At 44.2% G+C, this 22,079-nt stretch overlaps 1 protein-coding gene across 50 annotated transcripts; it reads right to left on the reverse strand.

The window, feature by feature from the left end:
- Positions 1-23: 23 nt before the first annotated feature.
- LOC127915277 (uncharacterized protein PF3D7_1120000-like) lies at positions 24-22,006 on the reverse strand. Of its 50 annotated transcripts, none has more exons than XM_052495092.1 (12): positions 20,394-22,006; positions 5,969-6,146; positions 5,043-5,291; positions 4,712-4,909; positions 4,384-4,581; positions 4,158-4,223; positions 3,960-4,025; positions 3,428-3,691; positions 2,109-2,174; positions 1,515-1,646; positions 853-984; positions 24-751 (listed from the first exon to the last, which is right to left on the reverse strand). In XM_052495092.1, the coding sequence occupies exons 3-12, from the start codon at positions 5,159-5,161 to the stop codon at positions 109-111; spliced, it is 1,884 nt and encodes a 627-aa protein (XP_052351052.1). In that variant the 5' UTR covers positions 5,162-5,291; positions 5,969-6,146; positions 20,394-22,006; the 3' UTR covers positions 24-108. The 50 variants fall into 50 exon arrangements, with proteins under 50 accessions (XP_052351052.1, XP_052351051.1, XP_052351050.1 ...); XM_052495091.1 differs by having other exon boundaries at positions 1,515-1,910; XM_052495090.1 differs by lacking the exon at positions 2,109-2,174 and adding an exon at positions 2,637-2,702 and having other exon boundaries at positions 1,515-1,910.
- Positions 22,007-22,079: the final 73 nt, after the last annotated feature.

The raw sequence follows: 22,079 nt of genomic DNA on the forward strand, positions 1-22,079 counted from the left end.
CCCTCACCCTACCCTCTCCCCCTCTCTCTTTCTTTCTATCCACGCCACTGCAACTCTATTAATAATCTGTGACCTACTTAAATACATTCACTGGCACCCTCACTTTCTCTATCCCTTTTTACTCTCTCTTTCTGTCCTGTCTTCTGTTGCCCACGACCTCCTCACGTTACTCATCCTCTCCTTTTTACTCTCTCTTTCTGTCCTGTCTTCTGTTCCCCACGACCTCCTCACGTTACTCATCCTCTCCTTTTTACTCTCTCTTTCTGTCCTGTCTTCTGTTCCCCACGACCTCCTCACGTTACTCATCCTCTCCTTTTTACTCTCTCTTTCTGTCCTGTCTTCTGTTCCCCACGACCTCCTCACGTTACTCATCCTCTCCTTTTTACTCTCTCTTTCTGTCCTGTCTTCTGTTCCCCACGACCTCCTCACGTTACTCATCCTCTCCTTTTTACTCTCTCTTTCTGTCCTGTCTTCTGTTCCCCACGACCTCCTCACGTTACTCATCCTCTCCTTTTTAATCTCTCTTTCTGTCCTGTCTTCTGTTCCCCACGACCTCCTCACGTTACTCATCCTCTCCTTTTTACTCTCTCTTTCTGTCCTGTCTTCTGTTCCCCACGACCTCCTCACGTTACTCACCCTCTCCTTTTTACTCTCTCTTTCTGTCCTGTCTTCTGTTCCCCACGACCTCCTCACGTTACTCATCCTCTCCTTTTTACTCTCTCTTTCTGTCCTGTCTTCTGTTCCCCACGACCTCCTCACGTTACTCATCCTCTCCTTTTTAATCTCTCTTTCTGTCCTGTTACTCATCCTCTCCTTTTTTAATCTCTCTTTCTGTCTTCTGTCCCCCACGACCTCCTCACGTTACTCATCCTCTCCTTTTTACTCTCTCTTTCTGTCCTGTCTTCTGTCCCCCACGACCTCCTCACGTTACTCATCCTCTCCTTTTTACTCTCTCTTTCTGTCCTGTCTTCTGTTCCCCACGACCTCCTCACGTTACTCACCCTCTCCTTCTTACTCTCTCTTTCTGTCCTGTCTTCTGTTCCCCACAACCTCCTCACGTTACTCATCCTCTCCTTTTTAATCTCTCTTTCTGTCCTGTCTTCTGTTCCCCACGACATCCTCACGTTACTCACCCTCTCCTTTTTACTCTCTCTTTCTGTCCTGTCTGCTGTTCCCCACGACCTCCTCACGTTACTCATCCTCTCCTTTTTACTCTCTCATTCTGTCCTGTCTTCTGTCCCCCACGACCTCCTCACGTTACTCATCCTCTCCTTTTTACTCTCTCTCTTTCTGTCCTGTCTTCTGTTCCCCACGACCTCCTCACGTTACTCATCCTCTCCTTTTTAATTTCTCTTTCTGTCCTGTCTTCTGTTCCCCACGACCTCCTCACGTTACTCATCCTCTCCTTTTTAATCTCTCTTTCTGTCCTGTCTGCTGTTCCCCACGACCTCCTCACGTTACTCATCCTCTCCTTTTTACTCTCTCATTCTGTCCTGTCTTCTGTTCCCCACGACCTCCTCACGTTACTCATCCTCTCCTTTTTACTCTCTCTTTCTGTCCTGTCTTCTGTTCCCCACGACCTCCTCACGTTACTCATCCTCTCCTTTTTACTCTCTCTTTCTGTCCTGTCTTCTGTTCCCCACGACCTCCTCACGTTACTCATCCTCTCCTTTTTAATCTCTCTTTCTGTCCTGTCTTCTGTTCCCCACGACCTCCTCACGTTACTCATCCTCTCCTTTTTACTCTCTCTTTCTGTCCTGTCTTCTGTCCCCCACGACCTCCTCACGTTACTCATCCTCTCCTTTTTACTCTCTCTTTCTGTCCTGTCTTCTGTTCCCCACGACCTCCTCACGTTACTCATCCTCTCCTTTTTACTCTCTCTTTCTGTCCTGTCTTCTGTTCCCCACGACCTCCTCACGTTACTCATCCTCTCCTTTTTAATCTCGCTTTCTGTCCTGTCTTCTGTTCCCCACGACCTCCTCACGTTACTCATCCTCTCCTTTTTAATCTCTCTTTCTGTCCTGTCTTCTGTTCCCCACGACCTCCTCACGTTACTCATCCTCTCCTTTTTAATCTCTCTTTCTGTCCTGTCTTCTGTTCCCCACGACCTCCTCACGTTACTCATCCTCTCCTTTTTACTCTCTCTTTCTGTCCTGTCTTCTGTTCCCCACGACCTCCTCACGTTACTCATCCTCTCCTTTTTAATCTCTCTTTCTGTCCTGTCTTCTGTTCCCCACGACCTCCTCACGTTACTCATCCTCTCCTTTTTACTCTCTCTTTCTGTCCTGTCTTCTGTCCCCCACGACCTCCTCACGTTACTCATCCTCTCCTTTTTACTCTCTCTTTCTGTCCTGTCTTCTGTTCCCCACGACCTCCTCACGTTACTCATCCTCTCCTTTTTACTCTCTCTTTCTGTCCTGTCTTCTGTTCCCCACGACCTCCTCACGTTACTCATCCTCTCCTTTTTAATCTCTCTTTCTGTCCTGTCTTCTGTTCCCCACGACCTCCTCACGTTACTCATCCTCTCCTTTTTAATCTCTCTTTCTGTCCTGTCTTCTGTTCCCCACGACCTCCTCACGTTACTCATCCTCTCCTTTTTAATCTCTCTTTCTGTCCTGTCTTCTGTTCCCCACGACCTCCTCACGTTACTCATCCTCTCCTTTTTACTCTCTCTTTCTGTCCTGTCTTCTGTTCCCCACGACCTCCTCACGTTACTCATCCTCTCCTTTTTAATCTCTCTTTCTGTCCTGTCTTCTGTTCCCCACGACCTCCTCACGTTACTCATCCTCTCCTTTTTAATCTCTCTTTCTGTCCTGTCTTCTGTTCCCCACGACCTCCTCACGTTACTCATCCTCTCCTTTTTAATCTCTCTTTCTGTCCTGTCTTCTGTTCCCCACGACCTCCTCACGTTACTCATCCTCTCCTTTTTACTCTCTCTTTCTGTCCTGTCTTCTGTTCCCCACGACCTCCTCACGTTACTCATCCTCTCCTTTTTAATCTCTCTTTCTGTCCTGTCTTCTGTTCCCCACGACCTCCTCACGTTACTCATCCTCTCCTTTTAATCTCTCTTTCTGTCCTGTCTTCTGTCCCCCACGACCTCCTCACGTTACTCATCCTCTCCTTTTTAATCTCTCTTTCTGTCCTGTCTTCTGTTCCCCACGACCTCCTCACGTTACTCATCCTCTCCTTTTTAATCTCTCTTTCTGTCCTGTCTTCTGTTCCCCACGACCTCCTCACGTTACTCATCCTCTCCTTTTTAATCTCTCTTTCTGTCCTGTCTTCTGTTCCCCACGACCTCCTCACGTTACTCATCCTCTCCTTTTTAATCTCTCTTTCTGTCCTGTCTTCTGTTCCCCACGACCTCCTCACGTTACTCATCCTCTCCTTTTTAATCTCTCTTTCTGTCCTGTCTTCTGTTCCCCACGACCTCCTCACGTTACTCATCCTCTCCTTTTTAATCTCTCTTTCTGTCCTGTCTTCTGTCCCCCACGACCTCCTCACGTTACTCAACCTCTCCTTTTTATTCTCTCTTTCTGTCCTGTCTTCTGTTCCCCACGACCTCCTCACGTTACTCACCCTCTCCTTTTTAATCTCTCTTTCTGTCCTGTCTTCTGTTCCCCACGACCTCCTCACGTTACTCATCCTCTCCTTTTTAATCTCTCTTTCTGTCCTGTCTTCTGTTCCCCACGACCTCCTCACGTTACTCACCCTCTCCTTTTTAATCTCTCTTTCTGTCCTGTCTGCTGTTCCCCACGACCTCCTCACGTTACTCATCCTCTCCTTTTTAATCTCTCTTTCTGTCCTGTCTGCTGTTCCCCACGACCTCCTCACGTTACTCATCCTCTCCTTTTTACTCTCTCATTCTGTCCTGTCTTCTGTCCCCCACGACCTCCTCACGTTACTCATCCTCTCCTTTTTACTCTCTCTCTCTTTCTGTCCTGTCTTCTGTTCCCCACGACCTCCTCACGTTACTCATCCTCTCCTTTTTAATCTCTCTTTCTGTCCTGTCTTCTGTTCCCCACGACCTCCTCACGTTACTCATCCTCTCCTTTTTAATCTCTCTTTCTGTCCTGTCTGCTGTTCCCCACGACCTCCTCACGTTACTCATCCTCTCCTTTTTACTCTCTCATTCTGTCCTGTCTTCTGTTCCCCACGACCTCCTCACGTTACTCATCCTCTCCTTTTTACTCTCTCTTTCTGTCCTGTCTTCTGTTCCCCACGACCTCCTCACGTTACTCATCCTCTCCTTTTTACTCTCTCTTTCTGTCCTGTCTTCTGTCCCCACGACCTCCTCACGTTACTCATCCTCTCCTTTTTACTCTCTCTTTCTGTCCTGTCTTCTTTTTACTCTCTCTTTCTGTCCTGTCTTCTGTTCCCCACGACCTCCTCACGTTACTCATCCTCTCCTTTTTACTCTCTCTTTCTGTCCTGTCTTCTGTTCCCCACGACCTCCTCACGTTACTCATCCTCTCCTTTTTAATCTCTCTTTCTGTCCTGTCTTCTGTTCCCCACGACCTCCTCACGTTACTCATCCTCTCCTTTTTAATCTCTCTTTCTGTCCTGTCTTCTGTTCCCCACGACCTCCTCACGTTACTCATCCTCTCCTTTTTACTCTCTTTCTGTCCTGTCTTGTGTTCCCCACGACCTCCTTACGTTACTCATCCTCTCCTTTTTAATCTCTCTTTCTGTCCTGTCTTCTGTTCCCCACGACCTCCTCACGTTACTCATCCTCTCCTTTTTACTCTCTCTTTCTGTCCTGTCTTCTGTTCCCCACGACCTCCTCACGTTACTCATCCTCTCCTTTTTACTCTCTCTTTCTGTCCTGTCTTCTGTTCCCCACGACCTCCTCACGTTACTCATCCTCTCCTTTTTAATCTCTCTTTCTGTCCTGTCTTCTGTTCCCCACGACCTCCTCACGTTACTCATTCCCTTCCTTTTTACTCTCTCTTTCTGTCCTGTCTTCTGTTCCCCACGACCTCCTCACGGTACTCATCCTCTCCTTTTTACTCTCTCTTTCTGTCCTGTCTTCTGTTCCCCACGACCTCCTCACGTTACTCATCCTCTCCTTTTTAATCTCTCTTTCTGTCCTGTCTTCTGTTCCCCACGACCTCCTCACGTTACTCATCCTCTCCCTCTCATTCTCTCTCCAAGTGCTTCCCATTTCTTTTGTCTTTCTCTACTGGCGGATCATTTGAGAATCCCCCTCTCGGTACCATAGACATGTTGTAAACATGCAATGTGTGTGACGTAGGGAGTAGGGACGTAGAGCCACTGGAAGGGAATGGTGAAACCTAGAAATGAACAACACAACAAACATTTTGACAATACAACATTTTGCTGCTACTACTACAGTGTCTCCAGATTAAAACACTCAAACCAAATCCTACTCAAACCGTACTGTGGAACTTTTACACTTGCATGCCGATGATGAGAATGAATGTGAAATAAGATGGAGTCTGTAGTGGAGCTGAGGGATGTAAACTGAACTGTGGTGGAGATGGGAACAGAACAGTGTAATTAAGTGCTAACAGTTTTGAGGAGAGACAGCCAGGTGGTGTAATATTTCTGATGAGTTGAAATCCAGGTCAAGATTCTTCTGAGTGGTCTGGGCTCGTTTCCCTGTCAATAACTAGGCCACTTGCACCACTAGCATGAATAAGCTGTTTAAATGCTCTAATAATACCAGTAGGATTCTGCAGATGCTGCTGTGCAAAATAGAGAGGGATCTTTATGGGGCAGTATTTAACATGAGGGGTGGGATTCTGTATCATGGCGGTATCAGACTTGGTTCTCATTCTTACCAAGTGCAATACATATTTTTCATTGAATCTTAGCTGTCTTTTATTGTCGATCTTGTTGTTTGAACCAAGAGAAAACTTGAGATAAATATGAATCAATCAGTCGTGCTGTGTGATTGGCCAGTTGTAGTTTGCGATGGATGTGATTGGCTGTGGGCGTTTTCTGTTACCTGTTGGTACTCCCAGCTGTCGGGGATGAAGAGGTTGTCTCTCATCGTCATGGTGAGGTCCAGCCGGGGGAGGGCGTGGCACATCCTCACCCATAGCGAAGGGCTGTAGTTGGGCACGGTCGCCATGGCAGCCATAGTCTATCTCCTAACCCCCCCTCCTCCACCCTGTTGAAAGGAACTAAGAGAAGAGAAGGGTTAGAATATCAAAGGTGTGTAAGTGATAGACATATTCCACATTTCCACACCAGTGGCAGACCAATGATAAATACTATGAGTAAACAAAGCCTTATGCTGTATGTGGTGCCGGGTGATGGCTATTGCAACTGAAATGTTGTCCATCTACCACTCCTTCTTACACACTGGAAGCCAGCGAAGAAAGATAAGATGTTTCAGAACAACCCTGCTGAGGAGGCAGGGAGGGAGGGAGCAAGGGAGGGAGGGAGTGAGGGAACATCACCTCACCAACCACCCCCCCTCCAGTCTGTGGGAGAGCCAGCCAATGGTTGAACAGTTGTCAGACATGCTCATGTTCACTGAAACTTCCTATTTCATCAATCAGTGTACTTACTGTAGGTGGTTCAGGACAATGTGAAGTTTCTCCTAGACTCTGATCTAAGGTGATGTTTACATTGTCTTCTCCTAAATTCTGATCTAAGGTGATGTTTACATTGTCTTCTCCTAGACTCTGATCTAAGGTGATGTTTACATTGTCTTCTCCTAGACTCTGATCTAAGGTGATGTTTACATTGTCTTCTCCTAGACTCTGATCTAAGGTGATGTTTACATTGTCTTCTCCTAGACTCTGATCTAAGGTGATGTTTACATTGTCTTCTCCTAGACCACATCAAACTCATTCCACAGATTTCTCAGTGTCTGTGGGTTTTCGCTCCTCCCTTGTACTTGATTGATGAATTAAGGTCACTAATTAGTAAGGAACTCCCCCCACCCTGTTGTCTAGGTCTTAATTGAAAGGAAATAACAAAAACCTTCAGAAACTAGGCTGTCTGTGGAATGAGTTTGACACCCCTGTCCTAGACTCTGATCTAAAGGTGAGGTTTTGTGTAAGGAATTGTGAAAGTCAAGGTAATCTAATCCTAGATCAGAGCTATGCCTAAGGGCTTGTACCTGGAGCGAGGAGGTATGCAGGGTGAAACCCTGTGTAGCAGAAACCACAGAGCAAGAGCAGACATTGCTAGTTATTTTGCTCAGTTTCTAAACTACATTTGGATCACGGTTGTGGTCAATTCCATTCCAATTAAACTAAACTATAGCCAAACTCCATCACCACACCCTGCTGAGAGACACTGTTTCCCCTCCCTTCCTCAAGCACAGCCAATAGGGATAAAGTAGGGTAAATACAAAGGGAAGGAGAGAGGGGAAACAAGGGAGAACAGGTCAGTCTGTAGCCAAACTGCACCACCACACCCTGCTGAGAGACACTGTTTCCCCTCCCTTCCTCAAGCCTAGCCAATAGGGAGAAAGTAGGGTAAATACAAAGGGAAATCCGGTTATCCCAGATAGACACCGCAATCTACATTACAATCACAGAGCTATGAAGAGGGGATGAGGGGGAATGGTAAGGGGGCCACAGCACTGATTGTGCAGATTAAGAGAATACCAGGGTTTTACAGTTGAAGACAAGAGGGTTTCAAGAGAGCCTATGAGATGAGATCAGCACAGACTAGACCACTGACAGGAGTTGTACTGAGGAGTAGAGACATGGGGTTGTACAGTACTGCTCTACATACAGTGAGACACAGAGGAACCTTGAGGAAAAACAATAGTGTATTTGATAGCGTCTATCAGGGAGGGATTCTTAGGTTTGGATTCTGCACCAGGCTCCTATCTTGGTTTTGCTGTCTTTGAATGTTTAGAACATTCAGCATTGTATCACATGAATTCTCAGCCTTTTTAATGCTCCATCTGTATGAGCACACAACACTACATTTGAATAGAAGCACTGCACAATATTAAATACATGATCAAGAATGTATGATCAAGAATCACATTTGACCTATAACTATAACTATTTTAGAAATATCAACCCAGTCTTTTTAATGTAGCAGCCATTTCAAATCAATTACGTCTCAATGGACATAATAAGTCCAGGTGTTGGGGTCATTGTTTGGGATGTGTGTGTGTGTGTGTGGTGTGTGTGCATGTGGATTTGGGGCATCCCAGGCCCAGAGAGGGTTAAACAGACAACCCAGACAGTCAATCCCAAGCTCATTAGAATAAGTCTGTTCCCCTTAATGGCTCCAAACCCCCAACTGTCACTAACAAAATCAATGCCAACACTCTGTTTCACTTGTGAACAGTGGGAGCAGAATGGTTGCACACACTGCTGTCCACCCCCTCACACTGAGGCTGTCAACAGACTGGTGTTATTGTTGTAGTCTCACATTGTTATGGCCAGACTCTGATGGTATATCAACAAACAGGATTTTTCTTGTTATAGTCTTGAATTATTCAGCTGTGAGGGTGGTAGAGGATGTTGTCACATTAGGTGAATTATAGGAATGTTGTTGTGTGGTTAGACTGTAGTGTGAATTGAAATTCAATTCATGTTACTTGGAAAAGTCTACATTAACAATTTTTGGCAATTATCATTGTTACGGCTACAGGTATCATGTGTGTATCCTGTGTGTATTTTCTTTCCTTCTCCCTTATTCACAGGTGTCACCAATCAGTCACCAATCAGTTGGCAATCAGGAGACACCTGCTCCTTTTCCCTTACCCAATCACATCCCCTTTCCCTTGGTTTAAAAGTATCCCAATCAGTTATCTCTTTTGTTTTTGCAACTACATGTCACTTTGTCCATTATCCTGTGAGTATTGTTTTGTTATGGTGTTTGATGGTGGGAAAAGGGGGTACCAAGACAAGTCACCCATGGACATACACTACCCGTAGGTAAATATTGTCTAAAGAACACTAGTTAGAACTGGGTGGACCACCCACTGTATTTTATTGGTTAGTGAGCTAGCTGTTGTTGAAGCAGGTAGTCTAGCTTAGGGGTGTTTTTGGATAATGTTATTTCTTTCCTTGGGTCCAGCTCAGCCCCTTTTCCCACCCCCCTTTACCGTGTGTTTAAAAATAAACCATGAGTGTTTGACGGTAGACTTAAGTTGTCTGTGGTTGTTCTCACTGTTCCTTTTCACTGTTATAATTTGCAAGGGTTAAGTTGCGGGTCTCGTTTCCATCCCCCCTAGACTGCAGGGCCAAAGGGATTCGTAACATAAGTGGGGGCTCATCTGGGACACCCATGCCGCTCGTGCAAATTGTTGTAGTGGTCTAGTTCAGTGTTGAGCTGATGTAGCATTGGTGTTTGCTATTTGTTGGCTCTTGTGTTTTCGTGGTAGTTCAAAATGGCTACATTTGATTTGAAATCCTTTTTGGATAACCCTACATGGGAGGTTTTTGACAAATGTTGTAGAGTTGATTTACTGACCTTGGCTGACCATTACACTGTATCGATTCCGCAGTTTACTTAAAGCGGAGGTTAAACAACTGGTGTTGTGTTTTGTTGGAATAGCAGGTGCTTGTGTTACCGCTGCCTGAGTCTACTACCCCTGTAGGGGGATGTTGCTGCTCCTGTAAGCCCGTCGGTGTCTGAGGGTGAGGCTAAAGCTCCAGCCACATTGCCCCATTTTGATCCACTGTCCCCACAGTCAAACGGTGATGCCAGGAGGGATGTCCGTTCGACACAGCTCCAACTGGAGGCGGAAGAGAGCCCAAATTAGGCGAGAAAATCTCCAGTTGGAAATGTGTCAAATTGAGGCAGGAAAAGAGCAGCGGCAGCTGGAGTTAAAAATGCGCCAGATGGAACTGGAGGCAGAGACAGCGAGGCTAGCCTCCGTTCCTGCTGTGCCTGAGCCGTCCTCACCAACTGGAGCTTCCAGCACTTTTGACATTAGTAGGCAGATCGACTCTCTGACCAAAGGCACTAAGGCAGAGATTGACTCCTATTTGTGTGTCTTTTAACGTATAGCTGTAGCATTGAAATGGCCTGAAGAGGTATGGTGCCTTCAGTGTAAATTAACTGGTAAAGCCCAAGAGGTTTTGTCAGCGCTACCTCTTGAAGACGGTTTGAATTATGAAGTGGTCAAAGCTACTGTTCTATGCGCCTATGAGTTTGTGCCTGAGGCATACCGACAGAGATTTAGGTCTCATAGAAAGTCTTCTAGTAAGACTTATGTAGAATTTGCTAGAGACAAGGGAAATCTGATAAATGGCATGCGGCTAGCAAGGTAACTGATTTCAACTCTCTCGGGAGCTAATCTTGTTGGAAGAGTTTAAAAATTGCTTACCAGAAGGCATTGTAGTTTACCTAAATGAACAAAGTATCCTCCTTGTCAGAAGCGTCTGTGTTGGCAGACGAGTTTGTGTTGACGCACAAGAGCGTGTTTTCAGCTCATACAGAGAGTAGAGCCACTGAATTGCCTACTTTTAGTCCTAGCCGGCCAGCAGTACATCACGCACGCCCGAAAAATGAGTGTCCCTGTTTCTATTGTCATAAGGTCAATGTGATTAATGATTGCTTCCTGCTAAAACGCAAACAAGGGATGCCTCTTCGTGCCAAGCCGCCAACAGGTGTTGGTCTAATTGGTATGGTTGTGAGGCCTGAAACTAAACAAGTGCCTCAGGGTAACTGTAGTTTGAAAGTCCCAGTCCCCGACCGCAATAATGAACCGTTCATTTGAGGGGTTTGTGTCCCTAACGAATGATGAAGCGTCTCAGCGACCGGTTAAAATCCTTAGAGATACTGTTGCAGCACAGTCGTTTATATTGTCTGATGTGTTGCCCTTATCTGACAATACATACTGTGGTTCCAGTGTGTTAGTTCAGGGTATTGAAATGGGTTTTGTCCCAGTGCCATTGCACTTTGAGTGTACACTGAGTTAATCAGTGGAATATTCAGAGTGGGGGCACGTCCTGTTGCCAGTAAAGGGCGTGACCTTTATAATGGGTAACGATATTGCCAGAGGAAAGGTAGTACCTGTATGGAGGCGGCAGGGTAGCCTAGTGGTTAGAGCGTTGGACTAGTAACCGGAAGGTTGCAAGTTCAAACCCCCGAGCTGACAAGGTACAAATCTGTTGTTCTGCCCCTGTTCCTAGGCCGTCATTGAAAATAAGAATTTGCTCTTAACTGAATTGCCTAGTTAAATAAAGGTAAAAATAAACTTTTTTAATTTGGGATAAGTGACCACTCTCTCTCCAATGAGCTGGCACAGAGTTATCCACATGTATTCCCCACTTGTGCTGTCACTAGTGCTCAGGCACGACAAGTGGGTGACGTGATAGATTTGTCGAACACTGTTCTGTTCAAAGAAGTTGATCCAGAGGATCAGAGGATGCTACCTCTGAGGAGCCCAGGGAAGTATGTTGAACTTATTGCTGATGCAATACAGTCACTCGTGAGCAGCTGATTGCTAACCAAAAGGTTGACAACAAGCTTGCTAAATGTTTTTCTAGGGTTGTCTCACTGGAAGAGGTAAAGAAGAAGAACGTGGCTTTCTTCATTGATGGTAATCTCCTCCTGCATAAATGGAAATGTTGACGTGGGCGGAGATTGGAATGCTGTTTACCAAATAGTGATTCCTACAGCCTTTCGACAAAATGTGTTATCCCTTGCTCATGATCACCAGTGGTCAGGTCATTTAGGAATCACCAAGACTTATGATCGGGTTCTTCAACATTTCTTTTGGCCAGGTTTAAAACCATATGTGGCTCAGTTCTGTCGGACATGCCACACATGTCAGATAACAGGAAAATCAGGTTATTCCTCCCGCTCCACTTTGTCCAATACCTGTCATAAGTGAACCATTCGAACATGTGGTGGTTGATTGTGTTGGACCATTACCGAAGACAAAATCGGGTAACCAGTTTCTGTTAACGATTATGTGTATGGCAACAAGATCCCCCGAGGCCATTCCCCTGCAAAGGATTACAACTCCGGTGGTGACTAAAGACTTAATAAAATTATTCACAACATTCGGGTTACCTAAGGTGGTACAAAATGATCAAGGTACCAATTTCCTATCAAAGCTCTTCAAGCAGGTGTTAAAATCCCTGTCAATTATGCCCCGTGTGTCAAACGCATATCACCCAGAGTCTCAGGGTGCGCTTGAACGTTGGCATCAGACACTGAAGTCTATGCAACGTAAATATTGTTTGGAATCTGAGAAAGATTGGGATGAGGGAGTTCCTCTAGTTTTGTTTGCTGCTCGTGAAACTGTACACAAGTCCCTAGGGTTCAGCCCGGCTGAACTAGTGATTGGTCACACAGTGAGAGGACCAATGAAAGTCCTTAAAGAACAGTTTGTCCCAAGAGTTGTGTGTGGGAGATGAGGATGTGTTGGACTACGTTAGTCGCTTTCGTGAGCACCTACACCAAGCCTGTGCATACCTTAAGGGAACATTTTGACATTCGCCATATGGTTAGTGAGAAAGTCCATATTGCAAATGTATGGTCCCTTACCAGACGTCCGAAAACGTTTGTAAAATTCGCAGACGGCGTCAGGCCGTGCGGCAGGGCCGGATCTACCGGGAAGTCATCAAACGAATTCTCTCGGACATTCGGTTTCCCTTTTATAAAATAATCAATCAAATTTTTGTCATTTTTCTGCTGTCCCGATAAATCCCACAAGAGGGCGAAGGGAATCATATTGCAAATGTACAAAACATCACGAATCACGACGTGGCCTTATCTCCAAAATGGAAGACGAAACTTGATGAGCATAGGTTTGGCATAATGGGCAGTTGGCCCTGAACAAGATGGCGTCTAGGCCTCAATGGTTTTTGAGTTACGGCCATTTTTCTGGGATTAAAGGTCCAAAATGAAAATAGAGCAATAATTTTTCCGCTTCACGTCAAAGTCAAGGAGCCTCCGGTGTCAATAAAAAAAAAAAAAGAACCAGCCATTTATCTATCGTCATTTAAGAGAAATCGTACAATGTCAAATTGGTGATGTTCAAAAATAGGTGTTTGTTTTAAACGGTTACAGATCCAGTTGCATGGTGTTCATACAAATCTTTGTGTGCTGCGGAGCTCTGCGAGATTTCTGTGATTTTCTGAAATAACACACACACTAAACCCTCCGTAAATAACTCTGTTCTTAACGTAAAGACTTAAAACTCAGGATTCTGTAAAGGCATGCCCCAATCAGGATGAGTTTACTTATAGCTTCCTGTGCCAATCGGAAGTGCCATAATTGGTGTCACAGGGGCTGTTTCGAAGGGTTAAAAAAGTCTGATCTTTCCAAAACTTTGTGTGATTAGGCAACCCCCATGAACTGTTAAGTAATTTTTCCCATAAAATTTAAAGAAAAACTAAATCACACACACACAGCTTGGAAGGAGGGACACATTGGGGTGCATAGAGACATACTGCCTGCATTAGTTAACCTTGTTGGAACTTTTAAAGAACCGTCAGACCTAGAGTTCCGAAACTTTAGAAACCTGTTCTAGACCTCAGGTCGATAGTGCGTGGTGAGTTACGTGGCTCTAGACGGTTCTCGGACCGAGAAACAGCCTTGTACATTTGCAATAACTTCAATTAATTTTTGCATCACGAAAATGATGACATTTAGAAATGTCCCAGAGTCACAAGACTAGGTGCATTGCGACCGCCTCGGCCCATATAGACGGACCCCAATGTTTCTGTCCGATAGCTCATTCAAGGACCCCGTAGCAAGGCATGGAAAAAAGTGGATTTTCAGCACCAATTAGGGTCTTGCTCGGGCACCAAATGACCTATCGAGCCGAAACTTGGGATTCGGGGTCGCCTCAGCTAGGCCTACACCTAATATCAGAACTGGACCCGCAGCTAGAACGTAACTATTTGTTTTACGTTTTTGTGGTTTGAACAGAAGGCGTTGTGAATTTTGGGCCAGCTCTGAAGTATGTGATAGTTGGCTACTAAACAAGTAGGAAAAAGTGGGTTTGGTGTCAGTTTGTATCAGTTTGGTGTCAGAATGATATCTAATTGACTGATGGACGGTGACTTGCTGGTGACTCTTGTCCATTTGCAATATGTTTAAACAGTGAGGTACCATCACCAAAGTGACATTCTGAAATCAACCCTAACGAGCGATTGAGAGGAACCAGAATCACTGCCCAGCCATCCCGAGTTCATCGGGCCAGTCAATTTTGCATTCCTGCAGGATTTTTGAGCATGACAAATTTGATGGTAAATGCCCATTGAAACATATTGCAAATGCACGTGCATTTGCAATATGATTCTATAGTGAAAAAAACATCACCAATTGGACATGAAATCAACACAATGAGCGATGGAAAGGAGCAACTATCACTGCCCGGCCATCCTGTGTTCATCAGGCCAGTCAATTTTGCATTCCTGCAGGATTTTTGAGCACGTCAAATTTCTTATGGCATTTGGCCAAAGAAAAAGTGACTTGACTTCCTATGAAATCATATTGCAAATTGACAAAACATATGCCTTATGCACAAGTAAAAAAACAAAAAAAAATGATAAAAGTTGACAAAAGTATAGTTTGACTTTTGAGCATGCCAAATTCGTGATGGTAAATGCCCATTGAAACATATTGCAAATGCACGTGTATTTGCAATATGATTCTATAGTGAAAAAAACATCACCAAATGGACATGATGAAATCAACGCAACGAATGATGGAAAGGAACAACTATCACTGCCCGGCCATCCCGAGTTCATCAGGCCAGTCAATTTTGCATTTCTGCAGGATTTTTGACCATGTCAAATTTCTTATGGCATTTGGCCCCAAAAAAAGTTACTTTTGACTCCCTATGAAATCATATTGCAAATGGACAAAACATATGCCTTATGCACTGTTACGCACACCTCTATGAAGAGGGAACGCAACACCCTGCTACAACTAAACTCTCCGTGAAGTGAAAAAGGTATGGACTGTAGGTGCAAGTAAGAATGACAACAAGCAGAATGTGGTACCGTTTACAAGGACTTTACTCCTTTACACGGTAATATGGGGAAAAGGGGCTGGACGGAACCAAAGCAAAGAAAGTCAATCTCAAAGCCCCCCCCTCTCATATCTTACCTGCCTACCCACTACTTACCTAATTTAGCACCACCTAGTGCCCTAACCAAAATACAGGGGGTGGTCTGCCCAGGTCTTACCTAGTGTGCCTAGACAGTGAATATGCTACGGGTATATGTATGCCCGCGGGCCTCTTGCCTAAGCACTCCCTAGGTGCCTTCCCCTTCCCCCCTGGCAACAAATGAAACAGAATATTAAACAATTTCACAAACAAACTAAGGAACAAAGGACATCAAATAAGCTCTGAGCAACAAACACACAAAACATACCAACTCTCAGCAATGAACTCCCAGCAAAATCTCTAGCAAAATCTCTGCAATGACCTCCCAGCAAATCTCTCTAGCAAAACTCTCCAGCAAAATCTCTGCAATGACCTCCCAGAAAATCTCTCCCTCCTGAACAGAACACTGGCATTTATATAGCTTCAGAATGAATGGGTAATTGGAGACAGCTGTGTCTTGATGAGGGGGCGGGGTCAGCTCTCCAATTAGCCCTGGAGTCGACCAATCAGCTGCTTGAGGAATTTCAGGAAGCCATTTCCTGAAATAAACACATGCAAATACACAAACTACAACAAACTGGGGAACGTAACATGCACAAGTTAAAAATATGTAAAAAATTATGATCATAAAATTGGACAAAAGTATATTCACAGTTCTTACATGTGTAATTGACAAAAAAATAAAAAAAATAAATAAAAATAAATAAAAAAAATAAAAATCGAAAGAATTTCAAAAAATGGTCCAGAAAGCACTTTTAAGGGGTTGCTAGGTTATTTTTTTCTCACTTTTTCAAAATGTTGCTTTTGGATGTTGACTTGTGTTGCATTTGCAATATGAAAAACCACGGTGGAGCGCGCTCGCCATCTGTTGGATTTTCAAAGTGTTACACCTAGCATTTGCCATATGGCATTTGCAAACAACTTTGAACGAAACGACGCCGAATTGAGTGGTATTGGACACCGTGTATATGGTTTGTCCAGTGCCAATGACTTCCCATTAATTTTTGTCCATTTCAGGGGGGTGTTCCCTTACTGTGCTCTCGTAAAGGAAGCTCTGTCTTCCTCACGGAGGAGTATGAAAAGACAATGATAAACAGGCTGTTTCTCGTCCACAACAGCCGGGTGACCAAGTTCTGGTGTTATTGCGTGTTACAGGATCTTCACTGTCAGCTTGTTTCTCTGGTCCTTATTTAATTGAACAGAAATTAAGTGAAACGGATTATGTGCTTTAAACTCCTTATAGAAAACGACCCATACCCCAGTTAGATAGTTCAAAAACAGCAGCAGGTACTACTGTCTCCTCTGCTTCTGCTGTTATGATAGTGGGCTGTCATATTGATGACTGATGGAGATGGATTAGATTTGCGCAATATACAGCAGCAGTGCGTGAGATTGCCCAACTCAGAAATGCTGCTGTCTCTCCAGTCAGTCTGGTACATTTAATGGACGAACAGGCCGACGATATTGTGAGGTTACTATACAGTTGTCCACGTCTCTTTTATGACGTTCCTACTCGCACAAACGTGTTGGAACATGACATTAATGTTGGAAATGCTACCCCTATCAAGCAACACCCATATCATGTAAATGCTTATAAGGGGAAGATAATGAGGGATGAAGTGAGATATTTGTTGGAGAATGACCTGGCTATGCCAAGTTCAAGCCCTTGAAGTTCAGGTTCAGGTTATGTACAAATTATCGAAAGATAAATTCTGTTACAATGCCAGATTCGTTCCCGTTACCCAGACTGGACTGTATCTGTTGGTGCTGCTACTTATGTAACTAAGTTAGACCTCTTAAAAGGTTACTGGCAGGTTCCGTTAACCTCACGTACTTCTGTTATTTCTGCCTTTGTGACCCCAGACAACTTCCTACAGTACTGTCATGCTTTTGGGATACCTAGCATGGACTTGTAGATGACCTGGAGCCAGTGGGTCTGGCGACGAATATGTAGCGAGGGCCAGCCGACTAGAGCATATGCTTTAGTAACAAAACGGATGGCACTGTGATAAACTGCATCCAGTTTGCTGAGTAGAGTATTGAAAGCTATTTTGTAGATGACATCGTCGAGGATCGGTAGGATAGTCAGGTTTAAAAGTATCCCAATCAGTTCTTTTGTTTTTGCAACTACATGTCACTTTGTCCATTATCCTGTGAGTATTGTTTTGTTATGGTGTTTGATGGTGGGAAAAGGGGGTACCAAGACAAGTCACCCATGGACATACACTACCCGTAGGTAAATATTGTCTAAAGAACACTAGTTAGAACTGGGTGGACCACCCACTGTATTTTATTGGTTAGTGAGCTAGCTGTTGTTGAAGCAGGTAGTCTAGCTTAGGGGTGTTTTTGGATAATGTTATTTCTTTCCTTGGGTCCAGCTAAGCCCCTTTTCCCACCCCCCTTTACCGTGTGTTTAAAAATAAACCATGAGTGTTTGACGGTAGACTTAAGTTGTCTGTGGTTGTTCTCACTGTTCCTTTTCACTGTTATAATTTGCAAGGGTTAAGTTGCGGGTCTCGTTTCCATCCCCCCTAGACTGCAGGGCCAAAGGGATTTGTAACAATCATAAATCTGTCTGTCCTCAACCAGATGTGGTGTCAACAATGGCAACTAGTACTAACATGAACCCAGAAAGGGATTGAGGGGGTCCCAGGGAGGGAGCAGCGTGAGTTGAGCAGTGGTCCAGCAGTAGTTGTCGTCAGAGGGAGGTAGGCTCAAGTTGACGTGATGCTTCCTGCCAGCTTGTTACCATTGCATAACTGAAGGAAAATAATGGGGAGTTCGCACTCACTTGATAGGGGGAGCAAGGAGAGAAGAGGAGAGGGAGACGGAAGAAGGAAACTCACACCACAGCCTTCTGTGCTGTGCACTCGCTGCTTCAAAACCAACAAGAGACTCTCAGGAACAACAAAGCCGAGGAGAAATGGATAGAATACAGTAGAATAGATGTCAACTATCTGTCACTGCACTGAACCAAGCTGACTGACTCAACCCTGGGAATGGCTCTGTTATGAAACAGTCACTCAGCTATTTGTATTGAGGGAGCCTCCAGAATATGTTTCTCCACGAGGCCATTTTGTAAGGCGGTTAATGAGGAAGACTGAGGATGTGCAGCTGGGAAGAAAATCCTCTTTGGACAGTAAAGCCACCTTCTCCTTTATCCTGTATTGCATCACATTCTCATTACTACACATCACAAACAACAGCTTTCCTCTGGGCCACTGGGTATGAATAATGACATGCAACAGAAATCATGCCACACATTAAGACCCAATGGTCTCCCTAACGACCACTTAAGGACACTCTTAATGATTGCCGTTTATGAGACAGTTATATGGCCCTGTGATACACACCACAGCCCAGTTATCATCAGTCAGTGGGGACATGAACGGCCCATTCAGTGTGAAGACTGTAATGTATCTACACTACCGTTTAAAACTTTGGGGTCACTTAGAAATGTCCTTGTTTTGAAAGAAAAGCACTTTTTTTTGGGCCATTAAAATAACAATTGTCAGAAATACACTGTAGAGATTGTTAATGTTGTAAATGACTATTGTAGCTGGAAACGGCAGATTTGATGGAATATCTACAGAGTACAGAGGCCCATTATCAGCAACCATCACTCCTGTGTTCCAATGGCACATTGTGTTATCTAATCCAAGTTTATTTTAAAAGGCTAATTGATCATTAGAAAACCCTATTGCAATTATGTTAGCATAGCTGAAAACTGTTCTGATTAAATAAGCAATAAAACTGGCCTTTAGACTCGTTGAGTATCTGGAGGATCAGCATTTGTGGGTTCGATTACATGCTCAAAATGGCCAGAAACAAATAACATTTCTTCTGAAGCTCATGTCTATTTTTGTTCTGAGAAATTAAGGCTATTCCATGCGAGAAATTGCCAAGAAACTGAAGATCTCGTACAATGCTGTGTACTACTCTCTTCACAGAACAGCGCAAACTGGCTTTAACCAGAATAGAAAGAGGAGTGAGAGGCCCTGGTGCACAACTGAGCAAGAGGACAAGTACATTCGTGTCTAGTTTGAGATACAGACACCTCACAAGTCCTCAACTGGCAGCTTCATTAAATAGTACCCGCAAAACACCAGTCTCCACATCAACAGTGAAGAGGCGACTCCGGAATGTTGGCCTTCTTGGCAGAGTTGCAAAGAAAAAGCCATATCTCAGAATAGCCAATAAAAATAAAAGATAAAGATGGGCAAAATAACACAGAACCTGGACAGAGGAACTCTGCCTAGACGGCCAGCATCCTGGAGTCGCCTCTTCACTGTTGACGTTGAGACTGGTACTTGGCGGGTACTATTTAATGACAGTCATTTACAACATTAACAGTGTCTACACTGTATTTCTGATCAATTTGATGTTATTTTAATGGACAAAAAACAAGTTTTTTTCAAAAACAAAGACATTTTTAAGTGACCCCAACTTTTTGAACGGTAGTGTATAAATACACATTTCCTTTTCATAACCACAGATAATAAATAGAGGTTGAATTGTTTCTTATTAAATTAATATTTAAGTTTCAGTTGAAATTCATGTTTGTGTAAAAATAAAAAAATGTCCCACCAGGATCACACACACGTTTCTTTTACTATCCTTGTGGGTAACAAAACAATACATTTAAAATGCTATTTTCCCTAACCCTAAACCTTATCCTAATTGTAAGCCTAAAATAGCCTTTTTACTTGTGGGGACCAGCAAAATGTACACATTTGTCCAAATTTTGGATACAAGGATAGTTAAACCAAACCATACCATACACACACACACATTTCCCCAAATCAATGAAAGACTGAGTGCATTCAGCTGCAGGCTACTCGGTGCTTGTAGAATCAATAAATCCAACATGGAGCTTTAGAGTGTACAAGAGTATAACATACAGTACCAAGAGGATGGACAAATGCTCCCACACTAGCAATCTCATTTAGAAGCTTGCACAAAGTCAAATGTAGCATTTGAGAGAGGTTGCTGAAGATGAAGCTAAGCAAACTATTCAGTGAGATACAATGTGATATTTTATTAATATAAATAAAATCTCTTATCAACTATGATAAAGTAGAGATTGACAAAACAATCCAAAACAGAATGAATCAAACTAACATGGTTCAACCTCAATGTTTTATAACTCATTTCCTAATTTCAACATCAGCCAATGCACAGACATTGCGTAAAAATCCAAACATTTGATGTAAAACCCAGGCTTCTCTCCACTTTCCATCATTGAACATAAACTGCAATGGTCTAACAGTGCATGATGAATCTATTTCACTTGACTGCCCATTCATCTTGTAGAATACACAGACAATTCACCCATGATGAATGAGTGATTGGAGAGTGATCTGTTTCTTACCTTTGACTGTAGCGTTGGGAGGGTGTTCTGCTATCTCTTGCTCTTCTCTGGTGTTCTGTCAAATATCTACACACTCACTGAGGTATACCGTTGCCAACCATCAGCGCTGGATCCTCTTGGAAAAATAACTCATCCTGAAATATATAGGGACATGAACCCCCAAAATACGTAAAATGTAAATAAATAACAAGGTCTGTTTTTGAAATATTAAACAGCCTGTGATTGGATGGTTGTCTGGTAACAGTGGAGAGGTGCTTGTGTTGATGGATAAGAGAGGAGCCCTCAGCGCAAGAGAGAGAGGAGAGAGAGGGAGGAGAGAGAGGGATTAGGATTGAGAAGACACCCCAGAGGGACCCTTATCGTCATGTCAGAACCCCATTCAGGCAGCAGATCGCTCAGCCAGGCGACTTCACAACAAGGCAGCGACACGATTGTGCCCAGCGATAATGAATCTGTTAACGGGGATTAGGACTCCATCCACTCTCAGCTCACACAAATGATGATGCTGCTGGGCGATACAGACACAGCTCTTACTGAAACCTCCAACACTCAGTCACACACACAACATACCAATCTCTACACTCTCAGATTAGGAGGCAAAAATCTGACCAAAAATCAACAAATCATCACAAAAAAAAATCTACGATTGTCTAAATGCAAAAATACAAAATGAGAAAAGGTCCAATTATTCGAGTTTGTGTCACATTTCAGATTTCCGCACAAAAAATCCACAAAATATTTGTTGAAGAAATCTCCTGTGTGGTTAGGCAGGGCAGTGTTTGGCTGTGTTGTGCAGAGAGGAAGAGAGAGGGAGAGGTAGAGATGCACATATATTTAGGCAGAAGCAAATAAGCACACCACTCTTGCTCTCAGATGGATACTGATAGCAAGAGAGAAGGGGAGGGAGGGAGGGCAGGATGGAGGGTGCAACAAAGATATTGTGAATAGGAAAAAAGATGAGTTGTCAACTGGACAGTGAGTGAGCGTGAGAGAAAGAGGGAGGGATGGATGGAGGGAGGGAGGGATGGAGGGAGGGAGGGAGGGAGGGAGAGCGATGAATAGAGGGAGAGGGGAGTTGCAAAACCAGTTTCGAGTGGAGACTGCAAAATAGTGTCAACACCATGATTCAACAACAAAGAGAAAAAGCAGAGATGGAGAGAATGAGAGATGATCTTCCATGACCGTGGGTGATTTGACTGAAAAAGAGGGGGATTACAAAAACAATAAAAACAAAGTGAGAGCAGGTGGAATGAGAGACCAGGGTGTTTGTGCCATTGGAGGACGGGGGAGAACGAGAGAGCGAGAGGTGGCGTTCGTTTTTCTGTGTCACCGAAAGGGAGTGGGGGAAGGGAGTCAGAGAGATAATGCGAGCAAGGGAGCGTACGGGAGTGAGTGAGAGAACACACTAGTGTGCGTGTATCTAGGAGGAAAAGGGGGAGAGGGAGAAAATTGTATTACGTATGCAAGAGTTACTCAGAGTTAACCGTGCCTCCATGGCTCTCATTTAGACCCAGCACTATACTATAAGAGCCATCCACTCTCCTATCTCCTCATCTTATCCTCCCTTTATCCCTCTTCACTCGCCATCCCTCTCTCCTTTTTCATCCCTCCCTCTACCCCATCCCTCTCTCTCTCCTTTGTCCATCCCTCTCTCCATCCAGCTCTCTATCCCTCTCTCTTCTCTCT

This window comes from Oncorhynchus keta, chromosome 34 (assembly GCF_023373465.1).
Source record: "Oncorhynchus keta strain PuntledgeMale-10-30-2019 chromosome 34, Oket_V2, whole genome shotgun sequence".
Classification (NCBI taxonomy): Eukaryota; Metazoa; Chordata; class Actinopteri; order Salmoniformes; family Salmonidae; genus Oncorhynchus; species Oncorhynchus keta.